Below are 12418 nucleotides of genomic sequence, written 5' to 3' on the forward strand. Positions count from 1 at the left end.
AAATAGCAAACTTAAACGTTTGACATTACTAAATATTCAACGTTGATGAATTTTAGGTAATAGTTACTTTCGGACATAATTTTTAGGTAAATAATCATTTTCATATATCAAACATTGGTTATTTATCTAATATTTACGTCTGAAAGTAACTATTTATATAAAATTTATCAAACGTTGGCTATTTATCAATGTCAAACGTTTAAATTGACTATTTTCCTATTTTTCTGGTTTTAAAATAGACTACGTTCATTAAAATATATTCATTAATTAGACTACATTTGAAATATACAACGTAGTAAATAGTATGATATAGACTACAATTTATTTAAACATGTAGTTGAAAGGTCTCACACTAAACTTTTTTTTTTTTTTTTTTTTTTTAAATCCTCCCACGAAATTTGATTCTTGAGAAAGATATCACTTGCTGAAAATTTCCATGTAATCCAATTCTTATGGATTTCATTCTCTTTCTTTTGACGTTTCCCCCGAAATCAATCACTACTTTCTTCCTAACTAATTTAATCAGAAGAATGAGCAGAAGAGAAAACAACATTCTAACACTAAAAAACCTTAAATCCCAAATTGAAAGTCCAGATCTACTGTGTAGCCTGCTTGTTAGATGATGTTAAGAACAACAAGACAAACAACAAACAACAGGTAATGAAAGCAAGTAAAGAACACCAAGAAATGGTAACCCAGTTCGGCTTCAAATGCCTACTCTGGGACGATATCAATACTGGTGAAAAGAACAACTTCACTAGACAATATGCTGAGTACACGTCGGAATACAATGGATGATCACCTTCCACTACTCCTAACTCCAAGCCATTTCTATGGTGCAGCACTCACCCGAAACTCATCACTGAGAGCCTCAGTGACATTCTCTGGTTCAATCCTGGAGGTGAAGCACACGTTGTCAATCATCTCCAAACAGTTCATCGGATTTTTCCTTCGAGTGGTGACCCCTTCATTGAGATCTTCAATGATAAAGTCAGAAGGATGATTAATTTGATCTCACCTGTTATTCAAAACGGCATCGGTGTTGCTGAAGTATATTGCACGCTAAAAAATATTTAAAAAATAAAAATAAAATAAAAACTCGCTAATTACTTAATTAGACTCTATAAAATAAGAACACATATTGTTATCATTTCAAAACCGAATGAAGAGCACAGATAGAGACTAGGAATTCTAAATCATAAACCAGAAGCTTGTATCTTGCTTACACAAATTTCATCACAACGAGCTTGATCCCCGATTTTGTTTGCATTAATCGGGCTTCATCATAATACCGTTTCATATGGTGCATAAATAACAGGGTTCAAAAATCTTATCTTTCACTTTTCTTAAATCACAAAACGGCATGTCGTCTACATTTTCAGTATGCTATATGCCCTATTATTTAAACTTACTTAAAACAGTTTTAACTGTTATTGACATTTAATACTAGAAAATGCCTCCTTTATTTAGCCATTTTAATTTTTTTTTTTTTATTAATTCACGCTTCAAATTTATTATTAATTATATTTTAACATTGTCCTAACTTCACAATAATTGGGGAAATGCTATAATGTACAAGTCTGTGGAGGAGAAATTCGTATTTAGAAACTAAATTTACTTATTATTTTGTCAACAAGCTCGACATTAAGAATATGCCAGTAAAATAGGGTAGTTCTGTACAAAGCTCACATTGACATCCAAAACTCTACAGTAAAAAAAAAAAAAAAAAAAAAAAAAAAAATTGTCCGAATTACATCGTGTTGCTATATAGAATGCATGCTGCTATATACTGATCATATCAGTGAGTGAGTTTTGAAAAACTGGAATAGGCAATAACAAAAAAAAAAAAAATTGCGAACCTCTACATTGCAATCCTCCCAGAACTTCTGCTGAGAAACGACATGGACGACCTAGAATTCCGCTCAAGCATTGTCAGGATCTTCGCGGCCTTCCTCACGAGAGCACCGTTGTCGCCGCCGGCGACATTCGCTCCGGCGATACCGACGAGGACGTATCTGGCCGAGGACAAGTAGTTCTGAGCCATCTCTCTCGACGTGAAAACCTTCTCGAGCAGCCCCAGAGCCTTGTCCTTCACGCGGCTCGAGCCCCAGCTCACCGCCTCGATCACCGCCTGAATCGCCCCGGCCCTGTGAAGAGCCGCCGCGCCTCTCCCCGGAGCCGCTTCGTTCACCAGCGTCGAGAGCGCCGCGATCGCCTCGTCAGCGGTCTCTGGGACCCGCTCGAGCAACAGCTCGACCAGCCCCGGGAGCGCGTCCGAGTCCAAGAGACAGAACGAGGACTCGGCGGAGCACACTCCTCCGTGGGCCGGGCATAGCGAGACGCCCTTTGGGCTGAAACATCTGCAAAAGCCCGACCTCGACGTGTCGGTGAGCTTCTGACTGCTCGCGGAGAGGTTCCCGAGTAGACCGGCGGCTCTGGCTTTCGCTGTTATCGAGCCGGTCCGGAGGAGCTCCACGAGCAGAGGGTGGGCCCCGGCTCTGACTACGGCCCGTTGGGATTCGAGGCTCTCCGGGTCCGTTAACCTGAAGATGATTTCAACCTAAATTTTTCGTCTAAAAATAAGTTTTGCCATTGAGTAGGGTTGAAATGGCGATCTCTACCTGAAGAGAGCGCCGAGGGCGTTCTCTTTCGTCCCCTCGGTTGAGCCGGTCGTCTTCAAGATACTCACGAGAGCCACGTGTGCGTTGCAACTGATCAGAGCCTCGTTGAGCTCTGTTGCCGATTTCGGGAGGTTGACAAGAAGCCCGGCCACGGAGAGCTTCACGTCGTCCTTTCCATCGTTCTCGAGAAAACCCACGAGAGCCTCGACCCTCCTCGGCTTGAGGAGGTACTCGACGATCCCGTCCTGCTCGTGCTGCGAGAACAGGAAGAGGAGCTTCACGGCAATCTCGCGGATCTCGGAGTCGGAGTCGTCGAGCAACGGGAGGACCAGAGACAGGTCCTTGATCGTGAGGATGGCTTTCTTCACGAGCCCGGCTTCGAATTTGCAGACTTCGAGGAGCGTTCTCAGCGCGGGTCTCCGGATACTGTTGGCAGAGTTCTGGCTCTGAAGTAAAATCAACAGCTTGGTCACGATCGACTCTAGGTCGAGTGAAACTCCGTTTTCATCCACGAAGAGTCTGATTGCGTCTTCACTAGAGGAGATCTTCTCGAGGATTTCGCAGCATTTGACGGTGACGAGCGTGTGTACAAGAGGAGAGAGCATTAGGCCAACGACAAAACGAACTCCTCCGGATTTAGCGATGAGATGTCTGTTTGCTTCGCTGCCTGACAACTTTGCAAGTGCAGAAAGGGAAAGGTCTTTCCATTCCATATTTCCAGATGCCATCTCGATCAGGATCGGTATAACCCCTCCCTTGCCGAGAAGCTTCAGTTCAGGATCGTCCAGTTCCATCTTCACAACCAATTTTACCATTGATACCCTTGATGTCTCTGGCCCTGTAAATGATCCGAAAGGTAAAAAAAAAAAAAAAAAAATAAATACATAAAATTAAACCCATAGGATGGATTCATTATTTGCTACACAAGCAAATACATTGATCAATCTGAACATTAAAAAAGGAAATCTGAGCCTTCAAAAACGCATAAAATATCATACCTTTAACTATGCAATCGATGAGTGGTTCAAACCAACCAGCTTTAGCCACAAGAGAATAGTTATCCTCGTCGACTTCAAGCAGCTTCCGTAATATTTTTTCTGCAATCTGTGCAGTTTCTTGACCAGAGTCCTTAAAGAGCGCAACAAGATAAGAAATAGAATCGGGTTCTTGGGAGAGTTTGCGACAAAGTGAAACATTCCAACCGGACCTTTCTTGCAACAATTCATAAAGCAATTCAATAGAAGCCTCAGAGAGGGTCGAATCACATCCTAAGCAGAGAATGATGTGGTTCCAACCTCGCGAATCAATGACCTCTTCCTAAAGAAATAAACAAAATGAATCTTAATATGGACCAAGACGCGAAACTTAAAAATTATGGAAACAGAAGACCGCAAAATGATTTATTCTGACAATTGGGCTTTCATTTCTTGCTGTGCAGAGACTAAAAAAGTACCATAGGAGATTGTGCTTATACAATAGAGATAAACAATACACATGTTTACCTTGTTTCTGGAATGCCCTTCCACAAAAACCTTTAAGGTGATCAGAATTTCCCTCTTCAGATATTCATATCGCCTTTTTAAAAGGATAGAGACTAAAATATCAGTAAGTCCTTCTACAGAAAGCCAGTCCCTGTTGATCGCGTTCTCTTCCATGAGACCTTGCATCAGACTGAGGGCCTCTACAATGGACGCTCCGACACCCGATAGTAAATCATTCTTCAACGACCTGATCTCATGGCAATATCTCAACTCTCTCCACTCCTCGATTGACTGTCTCAGCGGAAGATTAGAGCGCAGAGAAGTATCCCCGAGCACCTCACCAGTCTCCGGGTCCGTTCTGTCACCGCTCTCGAACCGAGCAACAATGGCGGCTCTCTCGCACGTTGTGTCAGTGCAAAGGCTGACCGGATCGACCATCACTTTCCCGGTAATACGGCAAAGAAAGGAATTCAGCGGCCGAACATACTCTTCCCTCCATTCATACCTCTCCATGGTCCGAACACGACACTCGTACTGTTTCTTCACTTCCTCGTAGTCCCTTGCCGCGTCGGCTCGAGAGAGAAGCTCGATGACCTGCCCGAGAAAAAACTCATCGGCCTTTTGTTTATTGTACGCGGCTTCTTCTTTCTCCTTCCTGAAATCCGCGAGCTCTCTGCTGATCTCCGAGGGCTCGATGGGAACTCCGACCGCCACAGCAATTTCTTCGAGCATGTCGTTCGCAAAAGCGCGGTCAAGCTTGTGGTCCCTGATATTAGAGTATTACGTCTATATTTACATTAATACTATTTCACCCCAGTAACCTTCAATAGTTATCTATCGAATTATACCAATTCTATTAAAAAAAAAAAACAAAATTGGGATTCGCCCGAAGATGACTCAGTGCAAACGAGCAACCACCTTGGACGGGCATGTTCAGAATATCGAATTACACCAATTCTAATAATCTCATACCTGAGACCCTGATTGAGCCGGTCGAGGATCTGACCCTGGGAGCGAGAGGTCTCGAACTCCACTCTCTGCATCTCGTTGTGAAGCCGGTTCACCTGATCGGAGATTCTCGAGAGGACCTCCGTGTTGGCGAGGGAGAGGGAACGGAGCGAGCTCCCGATATCCCTCGTCACACCCTGTATCTCCTTCACGATGTGTCGGCATTTCAGGAGCAAGTAGAATCGCGACCGGTTTCTGTACTTCTCGACGAGGTTGTTGGCCTTCTTTACGTCGTCCTCAAGGGACTTCAGGGCAAACCGGGCGGCCTGAGAGTCGTTGAGCTCTTGGAGCTGCAATTCCTTCAGAACGGGCTCGATGTCGAGCAAGTGCTTCGACAGAACCTTGAAGCTCTCCTTCTCAAAGACGACCTCCGTTGCCGCGTTGGCCGTTTTGATAACTTGGCTCGTCAGCACGGCCAAGATCGTCCCAATCGGTATAATCTCTAATGACATATTCAATAAAACCCCTCTTTTGCTATTCAAAAATCAGATTTCTTGTCACTCAAATCAATTGCCGGTGCTTTAAACGAATCTACATCAATATTATAAACAAACTAACAACATCAATAATACAAAAAAATATATATAAAAAAAAATAATAAGTGGCGTAACTGTATTCTTTCTGGTAGGAGAACCCTAAATTATATGCATATTAATTTTGTCTGCTTGTATCATTTATGTGCAAGACATACCTTATTTTAAAGGTTTCCTTCACAAGTTGCAATAATGAATTCCCAGAAAATGAATAATTGACTTTTGAGAATTTGTACGATTTGACCTACTTTTCAACCTACAGATAGCGAAAAAGTCAAGATGAACTTGCCGAGCTGGGAAAATAAAAAACAAGAGAGAAGCATTTTTTTTTTTTCATTTTACAAAAAAGACGGTCGTACTAGCTAAAATTGAAACCAAGCTTTGCTTGGTTTGGATTTATTTCGGAGCCAAACAGATTGAGCGAACAAGTACCGTAGATTGGCTGATCGAGAATTCAAGCGAAGCTCGTGACCTCGTAACTTTGCGCCATTGCGATTCCAACGACGAACTCGTCTCTTCTTCTTCTTCTTCTTCTTCTTCTTCTACTGAGAGAAACGACTTGAAAGAGAGAGAGAGGCTTGAGAAAGTCAAAGTTTTCCCCGGGAAAAGTAAGGGAGAAAATTTCAACCGCGTTAAATTAAGCTCTATGCCAGTAAGTACTCAGCCATCGTTAATCAATTTTTATATAATGCTTCTTCAAATTTGAAGAGAGAGAGAGAGAGGGGCTTGACAAAGTCAAGGTTTTCCCGGGAAAAGAAAGGGAGAAAATTTCAACCGCGTTAAATTAAGCTCTAAGCCAGTAAGTACTCAGCCATCGTTAATCAATTTTTATATAATGCTTCTTCAAATTTGATTCTAATTATCTATATTTTTAAAGAAATTGTTTTAAGATAAATCAAATTTTAGATATCTTTCTTTTTTCCTAATGATATCGGTAACGGTTGACTTGACTAGTACGCGTATAATTACTAGTTAATATTAACATTAAGTAACAAAGGGTTTTGAAAATCCCTATGATTTCCTTGAGTCATAAGAGCTAGTCACACAACAAAAATATTGTTTGTGACCTTATGTCTTATCATGTTACACATTAAACCAATAGAAAATCATTATATTTTATCATAACAACATTGTATTATATTATAATTAGTAGTTCTTTTATAATCCAAAAACCAAATTGTCTCACTAGCTCACCTAGACATAATCTATTTGAGTAGACTATTTATATTCCCAACCTTGTTTATTATGCACATTCTTTTCTATATTTTCCATTTTAATAAATTAATCTAAATTTAATGTCACTCGATGTACTTCTGACATTTCCCTAATACATACCTATCTCTTAAGAAAAATAAAATTGAATTTAATATTCTTATAATGCGTTTTTCCCTTTTTTTTTTTATGTTTCAGCGTTGATACACCAATCCAAAATATGTGCACCATTTTTTGTTTTTCTGAAACTGAAGAAACCCAGCGACTTTACATAAAATTGAAAGGTACAAATACTTGTTCATCAGAGCATTGTACAGAACAGACGTAGAGTCCAAGAAAACAAGTCCAAACACTTTATTGAATTGTTTGACTGAACCGAACCGAACCGAAGAACAGCTTTCTTCAAACGGAAGTTACATTCCTTACTCGATGATAATACTCTCTAAACAAACAGGTTTTTACCCTGAAAAGCATAAGAGGTCTCAATCCCTCTTGAGACCCAATTCGCTGAGCTCCTCCGGGGTAAGAGGTCTTTGCGTGTCCGGAGGGTAAACTACATAAGACTTCTGTATAAAACCAAAAGATAACGGAACATGTGAGCCGAAAGGAAAACCAATATGATACAGCATTGTATTAAATGGAAAGTGTGGCGATGAGTAATAACATGATATGGCTTAAGAAGATATTGTTCCCCTTCCTCAAAGCTTTGTAAACCAGACTATCATAGATAGAGTTCGTATTTGTTATTTGTACTTAGTGCGACAAGTATGTATATCTCTAACTACAGAAAACGAGTACATGTAAAATCCGGAGTTATCTCAGCACCTCTAGAGGCTACGGCAAAGTTTTCTATCCAAAATGCATTACCATTTTTCTTACAAAACATGTCCAATCAAACTAAACCATGGTTATTGAAAGTTGAAACTACTATCTTCTATCTGGGTATTGAAAAAAAAAACAAAAAAACAAAAAAACAAAAACAAAAACAAAACTTGCCCTCACAAATTTTGAACAAAGAATCAGAACCAGGTCACAGTCTCACAGGAACAATGAAAACACCACAGAACAATCTTGGCTCTGGAAATTTTCTTACTTCCTATTCCATAACTCAAAGTTTCAAACATAATGCCAATATCATTCACTAATACCAACAAGAGAAACTAGATCCATCTTCGTATACTTGACAACTATACTACGGGGAGAGAGAGATAGAGTAGTTACGTTTCCCATGAACCTCTGCATATTTTTGCTGTTGTTTGCAAAAGTGGACATGAGGAAGATCGGGACACCGACGTAGATGCCGAACTTGGCGATCTCCAAGATTCCCTTGGATGTTCCCAGAGATGACATTTTCTTCACCAAGACACAATCTAAAAACAAAAGAACCATCCATCTACAGATCAAAAACCCCAGAAAAACCAAGCTCTGCCATTCTTTATTGTTATAGCAATCTGAGAAGATTATGACTTTTAGCAGCAGACTAAAAGTGAACAAAAACCATTTGCCAAAATAAATATTCCCAGTTTACTACTTTCTTTACTTATTTTCCGAGGTAAAGATCTTCTGAATCCAAGCTGTCTACTATATTTGTACCAAAAAATCTCTGATATGAACCTCAACTAGTTCCGGTATTCATATGTGAAGGGTCTGCAAAACGGGACAAAATCGATAGCAATTTCTTTCCAACAAAAAAGCACACTCTTATTTTTATGATACTGAGCACATAAATTGCAACACGATCATACAGAAGATCATATACACAACATCAAACCTATAAATCAAAAGCCATTAGTCCATGGCTGAAGATCACTTATTATAATAACATTCTTTTCGTCTCTTTTTTCCCTTTGAATTATGAATAGTCACTCACAATATGGAGGCAATTTCCTTTTAAAAAGTAGTTTCACAAAGAATCACAGACAAGCATATCAAATTAAAAATAAAATAAAATAAAACCTAGACAAGTACTACCACACACACACGAACTCGAAGATCCAAAAATAAGAATGGATGATGGTGGCCGGCAAAAACTGATAATTTCTGATATTGAAAATAGAAGAAATCTGAACGAAGCCATACGAAAATTCAAACAACCAATTTCGAAGAACTCCGTCGGCTACGGTGGCGGAATGCGAGGACGGAGTGCGAGGTCGGGTGAAGGGTTTTGAGGTTGAATAAAATTGGGCCTAGGGTTTATTTGTACGAAGAGAGAGAGAGAGAGAGAGAGAGAGAGAGAGAGAAGTACCTGAGAGAGAGTCGCGGCCGTGAGCGAGGCCGAAGAGTTGATCGGTGGCGGGGAAGGGTGCTGCGCGGGATTGTTCTAAAATGTGAATGCGATGATAATACGTGGTCATCAATAGTTAAGCAGGTCGGGTATCTTTTCTGAATCTGACATTATAGGCTTTATTTTCCCTCTCTCACTCTCTCTCTCTCTCTACTATATTTGGGATTATTCCAAGATTAGGTGACAAATTAGAGTTGAATTTACTTCATCCAACTCTATTTCTTAGCCTATTATAGAGCGAATGAAGAGAAATTTTATTTTCAAGACATGAGCTTAATAAACTATCAAGTTTGGGCTTGCTATTTATAATTTATCTCAAACTGAATTTTTGACCAATTTTGTATGTCCGTTAGTGCATTTGAACATCTTGTTTCTCTTATTGTTCATGTTCTCACTTCCTTCTATCTCCACTCTCTTATTTTCTCTAAAAATGTAGTATTCGTGGATTGAAGTTAAAGAGAATGGGTAAGTTCTTTTTTTTAATCATTTCGAATCAATTTACATCAGATTTTAGATTGCTATTTTTTACTATACATAGGATAAGTATAAACATAAAAATTGGATTCTACGATAGTTTGCAATGACAAACAATTAAATTCTTCAAACTTTTGATGAAATTTAATCCTTTTTACGATGATCTGCAAGGGCTAACGATTGTTAGTGATGACTTTAGTTTAACGATGGTATTGAGATGCATGGGATGATTTGCGACAGACAAAGATGACTTGTGATAGTTAGTGATGGTTAGCGATTACTTGAAATATCACAAGTGGTTGTTCACAGATGTTGTGATATTTCGAAAGACATTTGCCACGTCAATTCGTGGATAAGTTATACGAGACGATTGATGTCGACATATTTACATTCGATTTGAAATTCGAAGTTCCTTACGCAATGGGTACTATTTCGATGGCTCCCGCCTTAGTAAAAAAAATGATGCTCATGTTGGGTATTATATGAAGCACAAAAATGAGATGAAATTTTTGTTGTGTATAGCTAAAGATCATATGACCATGATCAGGGCGTTGGGTTCATAACCAAGTCTAACTAAAGAGAACAAAGCGACGATCAGAGTATTAACTTGCTTCGACCACAACTATCCTATTATCGATTACAAACATAACTATGAACAAGATGGGTTAGGTGTTGTCGATCTGCCCACCTCGTCACATGGGTCAGGCGCATTGGCCATGATGCCAAGCATGGCCAACTCACCCAAGTGGGTCCAACACCCACTCAAAGTTGTCCCAACACTTGTCCATCACACTATAATACACATCATTTCACCATTCAGAGGGAAGCTCTCAACTTCACAAGGCAAACCTATGTTAAAACACATATAGCAAAATTTATTTTCCCTCTCTAAACTAAAGAAGACAAGACTAAATCTACCACGACATATAGCAACTATTCTAGTGTTGAGCGTAGAAGAGCGTGGCAGGAGAAATTTCCTCCGCGCCCCTTAGCTTGAGTTTCCTCTTTTGCTCGGTGATCAAGACGGAAGGCCTATCCGACCAAGAAGAATGAGAGACATGCAAAGCCATTATCACTATCTCGATTGACCATTCTAAAAGACCTTTTAAAGGTCGTGGCTGATTACATCTACTACCTAATTTGCTACGGTTTTCTTTCTCTCGAAGAATGCCAATCTTCACCTTGACACATGTTTCGTACATATTATCTAAGAAATCGCATTAGCACGAGCTTCGCTCCCTTGTGGAGCAAACTATCCAGAGGCATATTCCTTATGATGTACTTGTGATACATCTTCTTACCATTCTCTGTGCGAATCGCTCGACTTAGCATCGTTAGCGTCTTTGTAGGCTCTGGTCTTCTTTAGCACCTTGATCGACAAATACGTTTTCTTTATTTCGTCGAAGGAATCAGTGACCGCAACAGGAAGCTCCGGCATCGTCTTAGCCAAAGAAGCCGCATAGTAGATACTATAGTAGATTAATTGTTAAAATCCAAAAGAATCTACTTTTATATCAATTGTTGATTTTTTTTTCAATATGAGGAAGATGAAGCGGAAAAATTAATATTTTATAATTATTTTTTTAAATAAAAAATTTAAATTAATGATAATTCTATTAAGGGTACTTTGACCATTTTCTCTACTAAAATCAACAAAAAAAAATTATAAAATAGTTATATTTGTGTTTATAAACTACTTTAAGGTATAAACTATTGATAATAAAATAAAGGATAAATTACAAGAATACCCCCTGAACTCGAAGGTCGGTAACAACCCACCCCATCAACTCAAAATTTCCAGAATAATTATTCTGATCTTTCAATTTTTTTTATTTCGCCCATTCCGTCTATTATTTTCAGTTACCAGCCATGAAAACCCACGTTTTCGGCATGTAACCCATCGGCGAGGTCAAATTATGATAATACCATTTAGTAACCAAATTATATAAAGATATTTTTTAGTTTTAGTCTGAATTAAATTCTAAAAACCCAATCGAAATCCCTAACCCTAAAACCAAAATCCTCAACTTGATCTGATGTGATATTTGCAAACCTAAATCGATGGCGTCTTCTTCGAAATGTGGAGGTATTGGCGTCGATGATGGAGAGTCTGTCAATAAACATCGGATTCCTCGCTGGTGCTGTCATGTATTGTGCGTCGAGCGAACGTCCTGGACGTGTGACAACCCAAGAAGGAGGTTTTATGGTTGTTCAAGGTTTGAGGTACGTTGTTTGTTGGTTGTATTCCTCGTTGTTTGTTGTTTGTATAAAGAGGAAATGTCTTGGGTTATTAGTGATGTTGGGGGTTATTTGCAGAAGAACAGGGACAAGGGTTGTGGTATGTTAGAGTGGATTGATCCACAAATGTGTTAAAGGTCTTTGCAAATTATACATGGATTATTGAAGAAAATTAACAAGCTAGAAGCATGGGAAACAGAAGATTTGTCGGAGAAGAACATGAATAATGAAGTTGACATTGAGCTGAAGAAGCTGAGGGAAAAAATAGGGGATGAATCGCGCAAACTGAAGATGTATATGATGGTATTATGTATTGGTGTAGGTTTTATTTTAATGTACAAATAAATCCTGTTTGTACTTAATCTTTTGTATGCAATTTGGACGAGTTTTATCAATGTAATATGTAATTTGGACAAGTTTTATCAATGTAATTTTGTTTGTGTTGGTGTTAGTAACCTTATCAGTGTTACTTGGTTCAAATGGTAGTTAAATTGGACAAAATGAATGGCATTTAAACTGACTGTAGTTGTTAGTTTAAATGGATAAAAGTAATTGCAATAGAAACAT

The 12418-nt window shown here is 39.1% G+C and overlaps 2 protein-coding genes across 4 annotated transcripts; both read right to left on the reverse strand.

Moving 5' to 3' along the window:
• Positions 1-1652: 1652 nt before the first annotated feature.
• LOC149393259 (U-box domain-containing protein 44-like) lies at positions 1653-6438 on the reverse strand. Of its 3 annotated transcripts, XM_089617738.1 has the most exons (7): positions 6076-6438; positions 5802-5899; positions 5075-5641; positions 4124-4868; positions 3620-3938; positions 2622-3459; positions 1653-2543 (listed from the first exon to the last, which is right to left on the reverse strand). In XM_089617738.1, the coding sequence occupies exons 3-7, from the start codon at positions 5560-5562 to the stop codon at positions 1862-1864; spliced, it is 3072 nt and encodes a 1023-aa protein (XP_089473864.1). In that variant the 5' UTR covers positions 5563-5641; positions 5802-5899; positions 6076-6438; the 3' UTR covers positions 1653-1861. The 3 variants fall into 3 exon arrangements, with proteins under 3 accessions (XP_089473864.1, XP_089473865.1, XP_089473866.1); XM_089617739.1 differs by lacking the exon at positions 5802-5899; XM_089617740.1 differs by lacking the exons at positions 5802-5899; positions 6076-6438 and having other exon boundaries at positions 1654-2543; positions 4124-4888; positions 5075-5197.
• Positions 6439-7000: 562 nt separating this feature from the next.
• LOC149393260 (uncharacterized) lies at positions 7001-9379 on the reverse strand. Its single transcript, XM_089616473.1, has 3 exons — positions 9101-9379; positions 8077-8225; positions 7001-7421 (listed from the first exon to the last, which is right to left on the reverse strand). The coding sequence occupies exons 1-3, from the start codon at positions 9207-9209 to the stop codon at positions 7338-7340; spliced, it is 342 nt and encodes a 113-aa protein (XP_089472599.1). The 5' UTR covers positions 9210-9379; the 3' UTR covers positions 7001-7337.
• Between the last annotated feature and the right edge of the window lie 3039 nt (positions 9380-12418).

The sequence above is a fragment of the Urtica dioica genome, chromosome 6 (genome assembly GCF_054948205.1).
Source record: "Urtica dioica subsp. dioica isolate 48M chromosome 6, U.dioica_male_clone48M_v1_H2, whole genome shotgun sequence".
NCBI classification, from domain to species: Eukaryota; Viridiplantae; Streptophyta; class Magnoliopsida; order Rosales; family Urticaceae; genus Urtica; species Urtica dioica.

What these genes read in the sequence shown, in the direction of transcription:
- LOC149393259 (XM_089617739.1), bottom strand. Translation starts at nt 5,562, where the DNA reads ATGTCATTAGAGATTATACCGATTGGGACGATCTTGGCCGTGCTGACG. An exon ending in CGGCTCAATCAGGGTCTCAG is followed by an intron (nt 4,869 to 5,074) that starts GTATGAGATTAT and finishes CTCTAATATCAG; the next exon opens with GGACCACAAGCTTGACCGCG. An exon ending in GCCCTCGGCGCTCTCTTCAG is followed by an intron (nt 2,544 to 2,621) that starts GTAGAGATCGCC and finishes AATCATCTTCAG; the next exon opens with GTTAACGGACCCGGAGAGCC.
- LOC149393260 (XM_089616473.1), bottom strand. Translation starts at nt 9,209, where the DNA reads ATGACCACGTATTATCATCGCATTCACATTTTAGAACAATCCCGCGCA. An exon ending in CGGCCGCGACTCTCTCTCAG is followed by an intron (nt 8,226 to 9,100) that starts GTACTTCTCTCT and finishes TTTTGTTTTTAG; the next exon opens with ATTGTGTCTTGGTGAAGAAA. An exon ending in TGCAGAGGTTCATGGGAAAC is followed by an intron (nt 7,422 to 8,076) that starts GTAACTACTCTA and finishes GGTTTTATACAG; the next exon opens with AAGTCTTATGTAGTTTACCC.